The sequence below is a fragment of the Anneissia japonica genome, unplaced genomic scaffold (genome assembly GCF_011630105.1).
Source record: "Anneissia japonica isolate Jap-2015-1 unplaced genomic scaffold, ASM1163010v1 scaffold287767_len825999_cov190, whole genome shotgun sequence".
Classification (NCBI taxonomy): domain Eukaryota; kingdom Metazoa; phylum Echinodermata; class Crinoidea; order Comatulida; family Comatulidae; genus Anneissia; species Anneissia japonica.
In genome coordinates, this window is record NW_022707033.1 from 263,258 (window position 1) to 278,270 (window position 15,013).

At 32.5% G+C, this 15,013-nt stretch overlaps 2 protein-coding genes across 3 annotated transcripts in view; one reads left to right on the plus strand and one right to left on the minus strand.

Moving 5' to 3' along the window:
- Positions 1-560: 560 nt before the first annotated feature.
- Positions 561-12,634, minus strand: LOC117106293 (sodium- and chloride-dependent glycine transporter 2-like). 2 transcript variants are annotated; one of them, XM_033247653.1, is made up of 6 exons: positions 12,477-12,634; positions 6,109-6,319; positions 4,041-4,172; positions 2,214-2,553; positions 1,146-1,517; positions 561-713 (listed from the first exon to the last, which is right to left on the minus strand). In XM_033247653.1, exons 1-6 carry the CDS (start codon positions 12,501-12,503, stop codon positions 581-583), a joined length of 1,215 nt encoding a protein of 404 aa, XP_033103544.1. In that variant the 5' UTR covers positions 12,504-12,634; the 3' UTR covers positions 561-580. The 2 variants fall into 2 exon arrangements, with proteins under 2 accessions (XP_033103544.1, XP_033103545.1); XM_033247654.1 differs by lacking the exon at positions 12,477-12,634 and adding an exon at positions 7,936-8,065.
- Positions 12,635-14,795: 2,161 nt separating this feature from the next.
- The window catches only part of LOC117106316 (hydroxysteroid dehydrogenase-like protein 2), a 12,990-nt gene continuing 12,772 nt past the window's right edge, over positions 14,796-15,013 (plus strand). The window contains 1 exon segment of the mRNA XM_033247688.1: positions 14,796-14,920. Within this exon segment, the coding sequence (XP_033103579.1) occupies positions 14,811-14,920 (110 nt within the window). The 5' untranslated portion in view covers positions 14,796-14,810.

Sequence of the window (15,013 nt, forward strand, 5' to 3'; positions counted from 1 at the left end):
ATTCTGTACTTGAAAAAGGAACAAGAAACTGATGACAGAGATTGAAAAGCCTCACAACAGTAGTAATAACGTTTGTCTGCTTCCTGATATGTAACAAATATAGGATAAAAATAAACATGAATACAGGAAAAAAATATACAAGATAACTTCCTGAAACATACATACCTAGACTTTCTCTATTAACCAATGTTTGGACAAGTAATTAATTAAACCCACTTATTTCTTAAGACATGTAAACATTTTATTTCTATAAGAGGCTTTATGCATGAAGCGCTATATAAGACCGACATATTATTATTATTATTATTATTATTATCTTCTTTTTGCTAAAGATGATTAAATATTTGAATTGCATACAAAATAGTCCTAATGCAATAACATTTTCTACTCTATGTATATTTCCAGGCAATGCTTCCTTGTTCCTACTTATTTTTATTTTTTAATAATTTTTCTATTGTTGTTAATGCTAGCAATAATGTGATTTGATATGATGTAATATCTATATACTTTAGTATTTTACAATGTACTTTGCACATCTTTCTAAAATGTAATAATTAGTTTGTTATTATATTGTTATTATTTACTTACATTGTTCTACTACCTCTTCCACTGGCATATCGAGTTGTTTGGCCATGTAACCAAGGATAGAAAAGATGACAAAACCAGCCAACAAACTTGTTAAACAGTTTAGAATTGGGACAATCATTGCATCTCTGTAAAGATAAGTAAACCAATTGAGAAATTAATTGATGAAGGCTACATTATGTGGTAAAGATGAAAGTAATAATAAAATGATTTATTATAATGATAATGATGATAATGTCATTAGTAATAATAATATCAATAATAATAATAATAATTATAATAATAATTTAGTGATAACATTAATAATAAAATAAAACTATCTAAGATAAATTTGATCATGAAAATGATATTAACAATAATCATGATGGTTAGATTATATAGCCTATGGCAACCTATGAACTCTCTCCAATTATTACAATTCTAGTTCTATTTTGATTTATGACAGGTGCTATTTCTTATGAATTTTCTATATTTAGTTTTTTTCATTGATTATTGATTCAATACAAGACACAGTACAAGACACTGCAGTAAACATCTATAATGCAAGACTGTTAAATTACCTGAAGCAGTTATTGCGGAATTTGTTGTAGGAAGCCAAGGTGATTAAACCACCCCACGAGGCACTAAGGGAGTAAAAAATCTGGACAGCAGCATCTTTCCACACCTTTGGGTCTTTCAATCGATGCCACTGAGGTGTGATGAAATACTCGATGCCCTTCTGATGTCCATCCAGAGTTAGGCCCTTGATAAGTAAAATGAAGAGGACGACATAGGGGAACGTCGCTGTAAAGTAAACAACCTTTCCTGATGATTTTATGCCCTTTGCTAGACAGACAAACACTATACCCCAGGCTAGAAAGAGGCACAGTGCCAGCTCCCACACGACGTACCCAGTATCTTCAATACTATCTGATCTCTGCAAGGCCTCGTATCTAGGGGAAAAAAAAATTTACTTAAACCCTCTCCACTGAATTAACTTCAGATTTAATCTTAAAAAATAAAACCCCCGATTACCTTTTGCGGCCTTTTACCTTCGAGCCTGAATCTGTAACGCTATTTCATTGACGTCAGTAACAAGAAACTAATGATTATTGATATTTGGATTCAAACAAACAAGTTTCAATGATCATGCCTGCGTCACTGCATAGTCAGTCGTGATTCATTTTGCTTTTAACATTTATTTCAAATTAAAAATACATCACATGCCAGACATAAATATTTTAAGGGTAATATTTTTGACTGTAAAATTACTATAGAATCTATCCTACACTAAAAGATAAAGTCCTGTTAGTTATAAGCTCAAAAACTTTAAAAATAAAATTCCAAATTGTGATTGCTTACTTCTGTTATTTAGCTTTTATTTGAAAATTATAAAATATTTTTCTTGGCAATTACCATTGTATATTCTTTGTACTGAATTATTAGTTGGCAATAGAAATTTAAGCATTTCTGTAGTAATAAAAAGTAACAAATGTAAATCAGTCAAAACCTAATTTTTTTACCTTTGTCTCTTTGGAAATTGTTAACATGCTCATTCTAAATGAGAATTTAATATAACTGAATTCTTTTAAGATTAGATTTGCATGGATTCTACCATCAAACAAGAATCTTTAACCACTTAAACTTACAAATAATATTCTTCACTTGCTCCATGGCGTTCCTCCTTGAATGGATCTACGTATAATGTTTTATTACCGTCAGCAGAGATGTTGTACATAGCTAACTCATCCTCGCTGTAGTTCGTAATATTATCGCACGTATTATTAAATGTGACAAAGGTACCATTGCCATGCACACATTCCTGGACCTTCTCAGCACAGTTGAAAATCGAGTTCCATGAATGGTCACAGCCAACCCACGGCAGACTGCTCGTGAGTGAGGCAAACATGTAACGGATGGTATAAGTGATGATGACATTGTAGTATATACCGACGTAGAAAGACACAGCCATCATTCCATAACCAATTCCTACAGAAAGAAAAAATATGATTGATAATTTGAATAAACAGGTGTTAATTAAAATTCACTAATTTAACACCTGAATTGTGCTTGTAGATTATAGCCTGTATGTTGTTCAGGATATGTAATTTAGCCACAAGGATTAATCAGAAACCTTTAGAGAACAATACATAGAGGAAAAAACAATATACTGTACTGTATTTACAAATTAAATCATTATATGCAAAAGATAATTAAAAGAATTAATCACCATTTGAGAAACAAAAGACTCGAACAATTTGTGAGGCCTAATATTTTTTATTTTATATTGAGTCAGTAGATGCATTTGCAAGCTTGTACAGATACAGGCCACTTACAGGCAAGTTCAACGTAGATTTATTTCTCCATTCACCAAGGTTACCATTAAGGCGAATAGGATGTGACTGCTTATCATATGGCGCATAAGCAATATTTGTAAATATTTTTTTAAAACTTTTAATCAGAAATGCGGTCCAAAATATCTTATAACTTTAAATCGTGGCGTATACTTTTAGGACGTGTTCTAGTTCATTTGGCCGTATTTTTAAATATGGTGACAAATATTCCAAATCCAGGTTAACAAAATCGTCTTTTCAGTCTGACTGTGCACGTAACATTTATTTACTTAATCCCAATATGGCGTCAACAAGAACACAGAGACTAGCTTGAATTGATAGAGATGAATGGTGTTGCATGTCTTTCCAGGGGTATAATACTAACAAGGATGCTTGGATGAAGAACAATTTTAATCTATGAAATATTCATGATTCAAGAAGAAAAATATTTTTGGGCCTAAGAAAATTTTAGACATATCTATCTTAAATGGATGGAGTGTTTTTCCTCTGTTCTTGTTTATTGTAGCAGTTTTTTTTCCTTTTTAACCATACTAGAAACTGTTTAAGGAATTAGGGACAATTAAGCAATGGTTGTACAAGGAAGTTGTACGCAAATAATAATTGCAAAAGAAATGGGGAAGCACCTAACCACTACACTTGAGTTTGTGCCAATAAGCGGTCAAAATGAAAGTCATTGATCATTTTTTTTTCAATAAAAGTATCTTGTATCTTGTGTTTTGATGTATACAGAATACTCTCTTCAAATCTTCATTAACGGTTTTAAAAGCAAATAAAAGAACACTCTACGACAGAGAGTTATTGTTGATGTGTTTTTAATTGCTTTCTTGGCTACGAGCATCATCCAAAAATACTTTGTTTTGAACTACTATAGGAAGGCTTGATGCACATTTTGAAAAAAAAATGTGGTTATTTTCCAGGATATACAAACTAACATAACATTACTAATGTAACATAAATAAATAGGTGAAAAATATATATAAATGTAAAATTGTAAAACTGGTTAATCTGTCAAAAAATATTCCATAACATAATCTCGAAAAAACATACACGCCTTTAATATTTGTATTCTAATACATTTATAGTATTAGATAAACACTAGAAAGAAATTAATGATTTATTTACCTCGCAAAATCGGAACTGAACGCCATGCAGAGATGGGTCCAAGACTGCAGTACTGGCCAAACGCAAGCTCAAGGAAGAACAGTGGGATACCAGCGAAAAACAGCATAATGGTGTATGGTATTAAAAATGCCCCTGTAAAGAAAACAATATATAAATTCACAGGTCATCAACAGATTATGCTATTTATATCCTATATAAACTAATGTTTGGTGTGTATTTTTTCACAAAAAGTGGATTTCTGTGCTATAATTTTTTTTAAATTTTACATTTAAATACAAAACACAGTACTAGTGTACAATAAGGAAGGTTCGTTTACCACATATTGCATTTAAAAAAATAAAACATTGTTTTGTAGTTTTGCTTATTTTCTTCCATTTTGTCCTCTTCAGTTATTTTTGTTGCATGTTTTTCAATACTGCTCCATATGAAAGTTCACTTATCTGTTTGGGTGTGGGTGGTTATTTCTAATTATACCAGCAAATATAATTAGAATTGTAATGTGGGAGTGCTTTGTTTCTGCAAACAAAGCACCATATGAATAGCAAAGTAGAATAAAACGTAAAATGCTTTTAAATTGGAGATGACAGTGATAGCCATGGATGGACATTTCAAATCCCCTTGCCAGCAACCAAACCCTCTTATAAATGCACAACTTATCAAAAAGGCATTTAAATTATTAAAGTGCTTAACAACTCAAAAGGGTAGAAAACCAATTATTGATGTACAAGCAATGCTAATGTTGAATGCACATGCGATTAAACGTGACATTGCTGCACAGGAAGAAGGATTTGACGTCCACCACGCACGTCAAATATTTAACTGACCGTGGATCTTCATCAGATATATCATCTTCATCACGAAATTATCTCTCTCAAAACTTTGTAGGGTAATTTATATATAACATTTAAATTACTGTACAAGACTTCTAAAAATACATGTACAAATATTAAGCAATTTATTCATTAATGAACATCATCTTCATCATCGTCATCATAAAATTATATCTCTATCAATAAAATTTAAATAATAGTCTTCTAAAAATACATGTAAGAATATTACGAACTTTATTTATGGAGAGGTTGTAAAAAATATAATCATCTTTTAAATCATATTTATCTAGGTACAAGTGTCTGTATGTTACATATTTTGAGTAAACGGTACAAATTTTTTAACCTAAAGTTACACACCCTGACTGTGAATGTTTTTATTTTATTTTAAATTTATTAACTAAATTTGTCTGATAGAACTATTAACAAATTCTGTTAAAACAGACATATTAAACAATATTCATTAATAGTCCTATATTAAAATATTCATCAAAATCAAAATTCTTATGTGTTTAATTATATACATTTAAAATAAGAATGTTACGGATATCAATAATGAATACAGAAAAATGCTTTGCACAGTACAAAGCTGAAAATCCCTTTTAAGATTTGCAAGTAGTAGCTTTAACATGCCTGATTTTGCTCAACTCTTAAACGATTAATTATTTTGTTGACATCAAATCAACTCTCGATATCAACATAATAACTGAGACTTTATTTTATATATATATATATATATATATTTACATGGAGCATGAAAAAAATTACTATACTGAAATTATTATTATTATATATATTTTTTTTGGATATAGAACTAATGTTATTTAATAAAATAATAAACACACATACAAACGTTATCATTAAACTATAATTTTTTTTTTACGTTTCCAACAGGATTATGCCATGTCACGTTTTCAAACACATGACGATGACAAGTACAGAAATTAAATTTAAGTATTATTGATCCGGAATATGACTATGAAGAGATCAGCCAACAAAATGATTCGCTAGCCAATAAAGTGTTGTCAGACTAATGATTACAAAAAACTAGGTAAAAAAAACAGGGACGGTGCCAGAGATTCGTTGACAAGGGGTCCTGACAGGGGCCCACAACCACCTTAGCACATGGACCGTTGATGTAATCTAAATGGTACTTTAAAACTGCTTTATAAAACAGTGTTCCAAAACGAAATGATGTTTCTACATGGGATGAAAAATAATTTCAAAGAGTATAAACTTACCCCCTCCATTTGAATAGCACAAATAAGGGAAGCGCCAGACATTTCCAAGACCCACTGCATACCCAAGACAAGACAGCATAAAATCAAACTGTCCTGACCAGTTTCCCCGAACCTTGTTTTCATCTTGGTCCGAAACGTCTTTGGATCGGATGTCATCGTTATTATGGGGTACTTCAGTTGCGTTAACGGCTACATGCCCGTTAGCTGTTGGCTAAAAATAAAATTTTAAACCATTAATATTCCTTATTGGTATACTTGTACACTAACAGTATATAATTATATACTAATTATTACTAAGAACAAGTCATATTGATTATTGTTATTATTCAATCATTTATTCTAAAGTACAAAAACAAAGGGAAAAACAACAGTAAAGTACTTAAAGCCAGATATTTTTACTATTGCTCCTATATGTAACTATAAATAGCACATTGTATAAATTTAATAGGAAACATTAAAAAGAAATTGTCTCATACCCAAAAAAAAACATAAAAATCATTTTTGAAATTAATTTTGCTAATTTTTGAAGCATATAAAAATTATCAAATTAAACATAGAAAGTAGTGTATTAAAAAAAAATGTTATCCATAAGCACTTCCAGTCACTGGACATACTTTATTTTTTTTATTATCACTCAGTATAAAAACCAAGATAAACATTTTTTCAGGGGACAAATCATCTTTAAATAAAATGTACATTATGGAAACATAAAATTAGCATTAAATTACAAAATATCAATTATATTTGCTATAATAGTAGCAGGATTGTAAACCTACTACTATTGTATCAAAGAAACTGAAAGATAATTTGCTATAATTATCATCAAACAGGCGATAACATTATCATTATCAAATAGCCAAAAATTAAAGCTAAATTTAGAACTAAAACTTGTTAAAAGGAATGCAGTTGGTTTTGATTATAGAATTCCAATTAATTTCAGTTTCTGTAATAAATTTATTACAAACCATATCAAACCAAACAAACAAAGACCTACCTGTGCATTCTATTTTGTGATCTGTACTATCTACTGACTTACTGTGTATATATTTTTTGAATTTATTTATTTTTGAATTTTTTTTTATAATCATTATAATATTACCACTGATTATATATTATCTATCATTTGTTATCATACTGTATCACAAGCTGCAGCAGGTACTGGGTTTTATAAATAATGACTGATTTGCAGCATACGCCAGACCATGGCCAGACGTACGTAGTTGACTGCATAATATATAGCTCCATGGCCAGACGTAGTTGACTACTTTTCAAATTCCTGACAATATTAAATTATGCATATAGTCTTAAGGTGGAAGAGACACAACCTCATTGGCAAATGTAATTAGCACTGGGTCACACGGATAAAACAATTGCAATAAAATTGATCGTGTAACATTGCAATTTTGATGTAAATATTATTATAATCAATTTCTGATTCTTTCTTTACACACATTTATTCAATCAATGGGAAAAAAGAAAAAAATACAAGCATCCATCAATTTGGATCAAGCTTAGAAGGAGCTTGTCTCAGCTTGACCCGGACAAGACACAAATCATTATTCATGAAATAAATAAATCAATAAATAAACGAACAAAGAAAGTGAAAAAGTTATAATTGATATATTCCTAGTTAAAAAGTTAACATTATAAGTTCAGTAAGGTGTGACACTGACAAGGAACTCCACAATGGCCTAGGCCTACACTGTAAAGCAAGGGTAAAACCAACTAACCCAGGTAGATAAAATAAATTTAAAGGGGGAATATAAAATAAATTTAAAGGGGGAATCGATGCAATATTAAAGTAAGCCTGCTACGCCTGTAGCTTACCTTTTCAGGCTCCATTATTCAGTACTCAGTGTTAGATTATAAGAGCTAGTAAGACGTCAATGTTTATAACAACTTCAAGTATTAACTGACGCTATTTAGATACGTGGATTGTTTTTGTTTTCATTAACTATATTGGATTCCTGGTAGAGTACGAGGAAGCGTACAGTCATTCATCATCAGCCAATGAGAAGAAGACTCTATAAGAGATGATACTGAAATGTTTCCATATTTGGTCATTGGTGGGCCGTACTTAGTATTGGATCTGTCGTACACACGTGATAGGAAATAGAAAGTCATTGACCTCCACTTTTGTTTCAAGAGGCAATACTTTAATCCTACGTGGTCATCATTGACCATATGGTAACTAACCCATTTGAGGATAATAGGTAAACGGATGTCTTTATCGAAAATGTTCGAACTCAATACGGTCCGGAGAAAATAATACAGGACTGGCTTATCTCTCGAGAAGCTGGTCAGGTAGAATGAATACCGGAATGAATAGTGTGCTTGTTGAAACTAGATTTAAAACTTGGTCTCACAACATGAGTGTACTTGTTTATGTTTGAGCCATTCTCGGAAACATTCTATAGTACTGTATTAGTATCGGTACGTTCTTCCAGGCAAAAAGAAAAGTAGGCCTAGTGCTAATAAATGTTACCGCTCTAAATTCAAATGATTCAATGGGAAAGTGTATAATGCCAATGGAGCTATTATTTTGTTACTCCACTCTCCTAACAGAATGTAAATTCACTACACAAACGAATTAGGTCGCTGCCTGAGGTCGATGGGAGAATGCATTACCAAGATATGAGGTATTAAATAGGGGTTTAACATGGTTTTACCTATACAATACTTGGAACACTTAGCGTCAAATTCACATCACTGTCAACGCTGGAGGCTTTGAATGAGTAGAAAGGGAAACATCCCTTTGTCTCCCTGTACGTGAGGCTAAGCATGTATTTATATGACGCCATCTCCGCGTGGAGTCGGGTGTCAGTGTCAGAGCAGCACCCTGTAGTCTTCCGAACAAGGATACGTGTGACATACATGTTCAATGCTGGTCAAGCGGAAGGATGCAATAGCGATGATTAAATTAATGGAGAGGCATTGAACCGCTTTATCAAAAACCGCGTCTCAAGAGTAAACAAAGTGTGTGTACCATGCACTTAATTCTTAATGCCTGTTTATACTTGCAACGATAACGATAAGAAGCTAAAAAGCAATTGTTCATGTAAAAATAAAGAAATAAGAGAAGTCTTTACACTAGGACAATTCGATAACGATTTATTATTTTGACAAATCAAATCAAATGACATCGTCATAATGATGGAAAAACGATAAAATCGTTTTGTCAAATTATGTTGTTATCGTATACACGATAAATCGTTATCAAATCGTCCTAGTGTAAAAACTTCTCTTATTTCTTTTATTTTCATTAACAATACTTTTTATCGTTATCGTTATCCTTGCAAGTATAGTATAAACAGGCCTTTAATGCAATATTCTCATGAACACGCGTATTAAAATAAGTGGATATTACCTCCAAGATTAGAAAAGGGTTGTTGCTTGCTTAGGTTAATTATTAACATGTTTCGGTAAAATATGCGGCTTCGGCATTATGAACTTCTACTTAAAAAAAAAACATTATATAGGCCTATCCAACCGGTCTTCAACCTTTGTTTCATTACAGGTGCTATCATTAAAAACAATATAGAGGTGCAATATCCGACCGGTCTTCAACCTAACGCCATTACATACAGGTGCTATCATTAAAAACAATATAGAGGTCTGCGATTCCGGATATTGTTGTTTTGTGTGTTTGAGACCAGTGGCGGATCCAGAAATTTGAAATTTTCGGGGGCCCAAAGAGAGACTTTTACAGATGGAGGGCCAATACGGTATCTTCCCAGTTTGTCGAAATCCAGTTTGTCGAAACCCGGTTGGCCGAATTTAAACCTAGATCCGTCTATACTACCTCAGCCCCGCCATGGTTGGGGCTGATGAGGTAAGAAATTGTATGATTATGGGGCACCTCTCATGGCAGAAAGTGACATTTTTTTCCCAATTAAAAAAAAAATTGACAAAATTTAGTGGGGCCCGGGCCGGCTGGGGCCTCCCTTGAGCCCGCCTATGGTGACTCGAGATCTTCATACACTCTGCATCTTCTTTGATAATATTTTTACATGATAAAATAAAGCTCGGATACATGGGCGAATCCACGTCAACATTACAGACAATAGTAAACTGAGAATAAATGTTATGCATAGGCTGTGAATGTAATTTCTATCTATGCTACGTAAATCAAACTTTCTATTACGGTACTTTTTACTCGCAGCTTTCTTTTTCAAAACTATTTAATTTAACGTGTGGTTTCCATCTTGTAATTCAGGCTTCCCGCTGTAAAACTTATGCGAATAAAAATTATTAATTATGTTGGATATGGGTCTAATTATTAACTAGTAATACGCCTCATTTGCCGACAAAGGCGTTTTCATACCCCCCGGATCATTAATGCGGTTTCGTTTCCTTTAAAGGCAATATGCAATTCGTCACTTGGCGAATTCAATGCTTTCTATCAAACCAAATTATGATTTCAACCAGGATCTTTATAAGTTCTGCGGTTTTTCGCTATGTCCTCATAATCATGAAGAATGTGTAAATTTTATTTAACTGTGGCCAATGTTACAAATATTCGTTTGTTAGTGGTTATTATCGTTGACTGTTATTATTATTGTTGTTATTGCTATTGTTAGGCCTATTATTATTCATTTTTAGGGTATTTTATTTATTAATATTATTATTAAGCATTCGCGGGTGTGGGATCATGGAGGTATAAAAATAGATACCGCCATGGTGGGATGAACGCTAGTAATTCAACCTCTCCAAAAGGAAGAAGCACCTGATAAGATGATACTCCATCCGCCAATGATCCATGGGCTGGCACACTGCCAAACTCATCCTACTGAGTTCCATTGACGCAATTCATTCATTATAATATTATTTCACAAACATACTACGGGGAAAATTTTGTACATACAATTTCTCATCGAAATTGAAAAGAAAAATTAACGTGTGAAGAGCGTTCTTACAAAGACCTCCATCAGAAATTAATGTTCCATTAACATCATCAGTTGATATTTAGTGACCTAATACCTTCGATAGCTATAAAAAAAAAAAAAATTATAATAAAGCAATTTATCTCAGGACACACGAATGCTGATATCACCATGTCCACGATAAGTTTTCTAGAACGATCCAGCCTGCGTCATCAGCAGAATTGCCATGGAAACTTGAGTGTATGGCCTTTTATGGTAATACATAAATTACCGACAGTTGGTGGCAAGATGTGTTGTTTATTCGATCAACTGGCAACACACTGATTCTCAGAATACGAACACAACATTTATAATAATACATGGAAATAATATGATGCCTAATAATTATAAAACCGCGCAGTGTTGATGAAACAACCCGTTGATCATGATTGTAACACTCGTGACACTCGAACACACCGCCGCAGTCTTATAATAGAAAATGACAACGCTAATTTAACGCTTGCAAAATTAAAATAAACATAAATAATTATGAATATTATTACCTACATTTTTATTCCCTCGGCCGGCAAAATTAATAACAATTATAATGGAAATAATGAATAACCAGAGGTTATTCGAATAAGACCAATGTGTGGGTTTATTTTATTTAAGTCATGCGTTGATAAACCCACGAAGGCTATTATTTAATGGTTTTTGTTCGTTAGATTATCACCTCTATGGTTAGACCATAATTCCTCCATGGTTAGACCATACATTCATTCAATTTAACCGGATCTGACACGCCCGTATTAACAATAAAAAGCACTGTGATCTATGTTTCTATGGAACGTTGAGAGAACGATGCATTCCTATCAACAATTACAACTGACCATAAATTAAGTATTATTATTATTGTTATGAATTAAATAAACAAAGCTAACTTGAAGAAACAAATATTTTTTTATAAATTCCAAAATTGTCGATTTAAAAGATTGTATTTCATGGCGCCATGAAAATTTTATTCTTCCATGATCTTCCGTGACCGGTACTGAATGTTGAATCTTTCTCACTTAAGATTATTAGTGGAAGTGGTGGCGCAAGGGTTGTGGCCCGGACATCCTTGTTCGGGGGTGCGAATAACAATCGTTCTGAAAATCACTTGTGTCCTTAGGAACATTGTCTCCCTTCACCCAGGAGTACAAGTGGGTGACTGATCTTTCATGAAATTCCCCCAAAGCCTCAAAGGCATCGTTCCAATGGAAAAACGCTCTGTCTGAGGCTACGGTTGTGCAGAACGCTATATAAAACGTACATTATTATAATATAAACTATAACATTTCAGTAGTTCCATTTTACCAAACTGTGATTTTTATTATGGTCAAGTTCTATAATATCAACGAATAAATACACACCAGTCCTGTTTTCTTATAGTAGGCCCTATCTAATATCAACTCTTCAATAACAATATCAATTCAAACCCAAACTGAAAAAACGTCTTTAACTTACCAGTGGCTTATATATTTTCTCAGCCATTTTCTTCGACAAATACGCGCGTTTTTGTGTTTTGTTTTGTAGTAATCGTTGGTTCTTGCTCCTTCAGAAATCGACAATGTTTTGGCAAAACATCAACAAACGTTATTTTATTATTCTCTCACGCTAACGAATCCATGGTTGTGGTTGGTTGGTTGATCGATGACGCTGATTGGCTAGTACCATATTAATAGTTATGAATGAAGACGTATGATGCTGATTGTCGTATAATGGATAGATGCTGATTGGCTTATTAGGATTTAAGACGAGCCCATTATTTGCATGACGCCAATAGAAACGGGCAGGTAATGGAATCCGAAATATTTCATTGATTGTTTAGATATGACCTTATCAGGAAAATGGTGGGAAGGAATGATGCATATTCCTATTATAATTTCGTTGCTCCGAGTTCAGGAATTACATTTTCTATGACTATTTTTCCACCCTCTTCCATTACTCTTCCCAATATTTTGTGAATGTGAACACAACCTTACATATTAAATACGTGGTATCCGGTTAGAGGAATTTGATTTGACCTTGGCCATGTCAGGTATCTGTCCATGATGACGAGGGATTGATCCCATTTTATCCTTGACCAAAACCGCTATTATTATTTTTTAAAAATTCTTAGAATTTTAATATAGCCGGCCCACTTTATATGACCCTCTTCATGACCCACTCCATATTCAAAATTATAATTCTTCATGAAAATTGTTGGGTTATTTTTTCTCACGACTAATAGCATTTCCAATCTATGAACCGTAATGAAACTTACATATAAAGCATTAAGCTCTGTCCACACTACCAAATTTTCTAGGAAAAAAACTGCTGTATGCCATATTTAGTCATGATGTGCCCATATATAGTCATGATGTGCCTATATATGGTCATGACGTGATGTCATCATGACCACTTCATGACCATATTTAGGAATGTCACATGTTTTTGATAGGCTTTACATTATTTTATTTATAGAGACCCTGAATATCAGAGAACCTTCTAGACTAACCTGGAAAGGTTATTATGGCTGACATGAAAAATATGAAGGAGGCCTATATAAAAGCACGGAGGTATAAAAATAAATAACATAGAAGATTTTTTATATTAAAAAGTACCTCAAAGGTATAATACATGAAAATATATTTTGGGCAAAGGCCCTTAGTTAATGGAGGTGGCTTTTTACCAAAATGAAAAATAACCCTTTTTCCGTTGGGTTAATTTGCATATTTATGTTAATTACATCTAAAGGGTTTTATTTAGAATCAATTTCTTGGAATGTAATATGTGTACTTACGCACTAAATAAAATCTCTAAAGTGGAAAAGTAGTCAACAGCCAGCATATTTTTTTTTGGATCAAAATCATCTATACAACCAGTACTACTGACCCTCTATACTCTTATTCTGAGTTCTGTGGGTTTACCGTACCAACCAATTTGTACCTCCCTACCCTCTCTTCAATCAGTCGGTGTCGTCACTCGTCACAAGAATGAGCCGCGAGGCTAAACACCTGGATACCGGGCCCATGACGTCGTCTTGTCTGCCCATCGATTTGATTAAATTTAAAAAGATTTTATTGACCTACGGAGTGTGTATTTTGTTACTTCCTCTCGTTTAATCATAAAATGGAAGCATTCAAATTTTATCAATTATTATTGATAATAATAAAAACACCTGTTATGTGATGGCGTTGGTAATTATATTCCCGGCATTTACATAAATATAATAGATGAAGGTTTTATAGCCAGACGTTGCATTGGAGCGATCTCCCTGATGATTAAAAAAATCCTTGTTCATTTTTTGCCTAGATTTTTACAAACTTAAAACAATATGTTTTCCAGAATAATAATAATAATAATGATAATAATAATAATAATAATGATAATAATAATAATAATAGTAATAATAATAATAATAATAATAATAATAGTAATAATAGTAATAATAGTAATAATAGTAATAATAATAATAATAATAATGATAATGATAATGATAATGATAATGATAATGATAATAATAATAATAATAATACAATACAATACACCCATTAGAATACATAGTACTGGCTGTATTACACTGGTGTGTGTAGCCGCCACTAGTATAGGCTTTGTCATTCCATGTATATGCCCCTCCCTTTGGACTAACTTCAGTGTTGCGAAGCATCTGAAAGGAGGCATATCTCGAATCGAATCACTATAATAAAACAAAAACAAAAACAAAACAAATAATGGACATGATAATCACCTCCCTTTGGATTCACGGGCTTTCAGAGTTGCTTTTGTACCGTTATGTAACAGGAGCAAACCCAAAAGATGAATAATACGCCAACAATGCGGGAACAAAGGATATCAAGGGCGTCTACAAAGAAAGGTGAAATCACAGTGGACGCCAATTTGAAGAGGTATCAAATGATGATTCTGAGGTAAGAAGGGTTTCATAATGACGCATATATATATATATATATATATATATATATACACAGATATATATATATATATATATATATATATATATA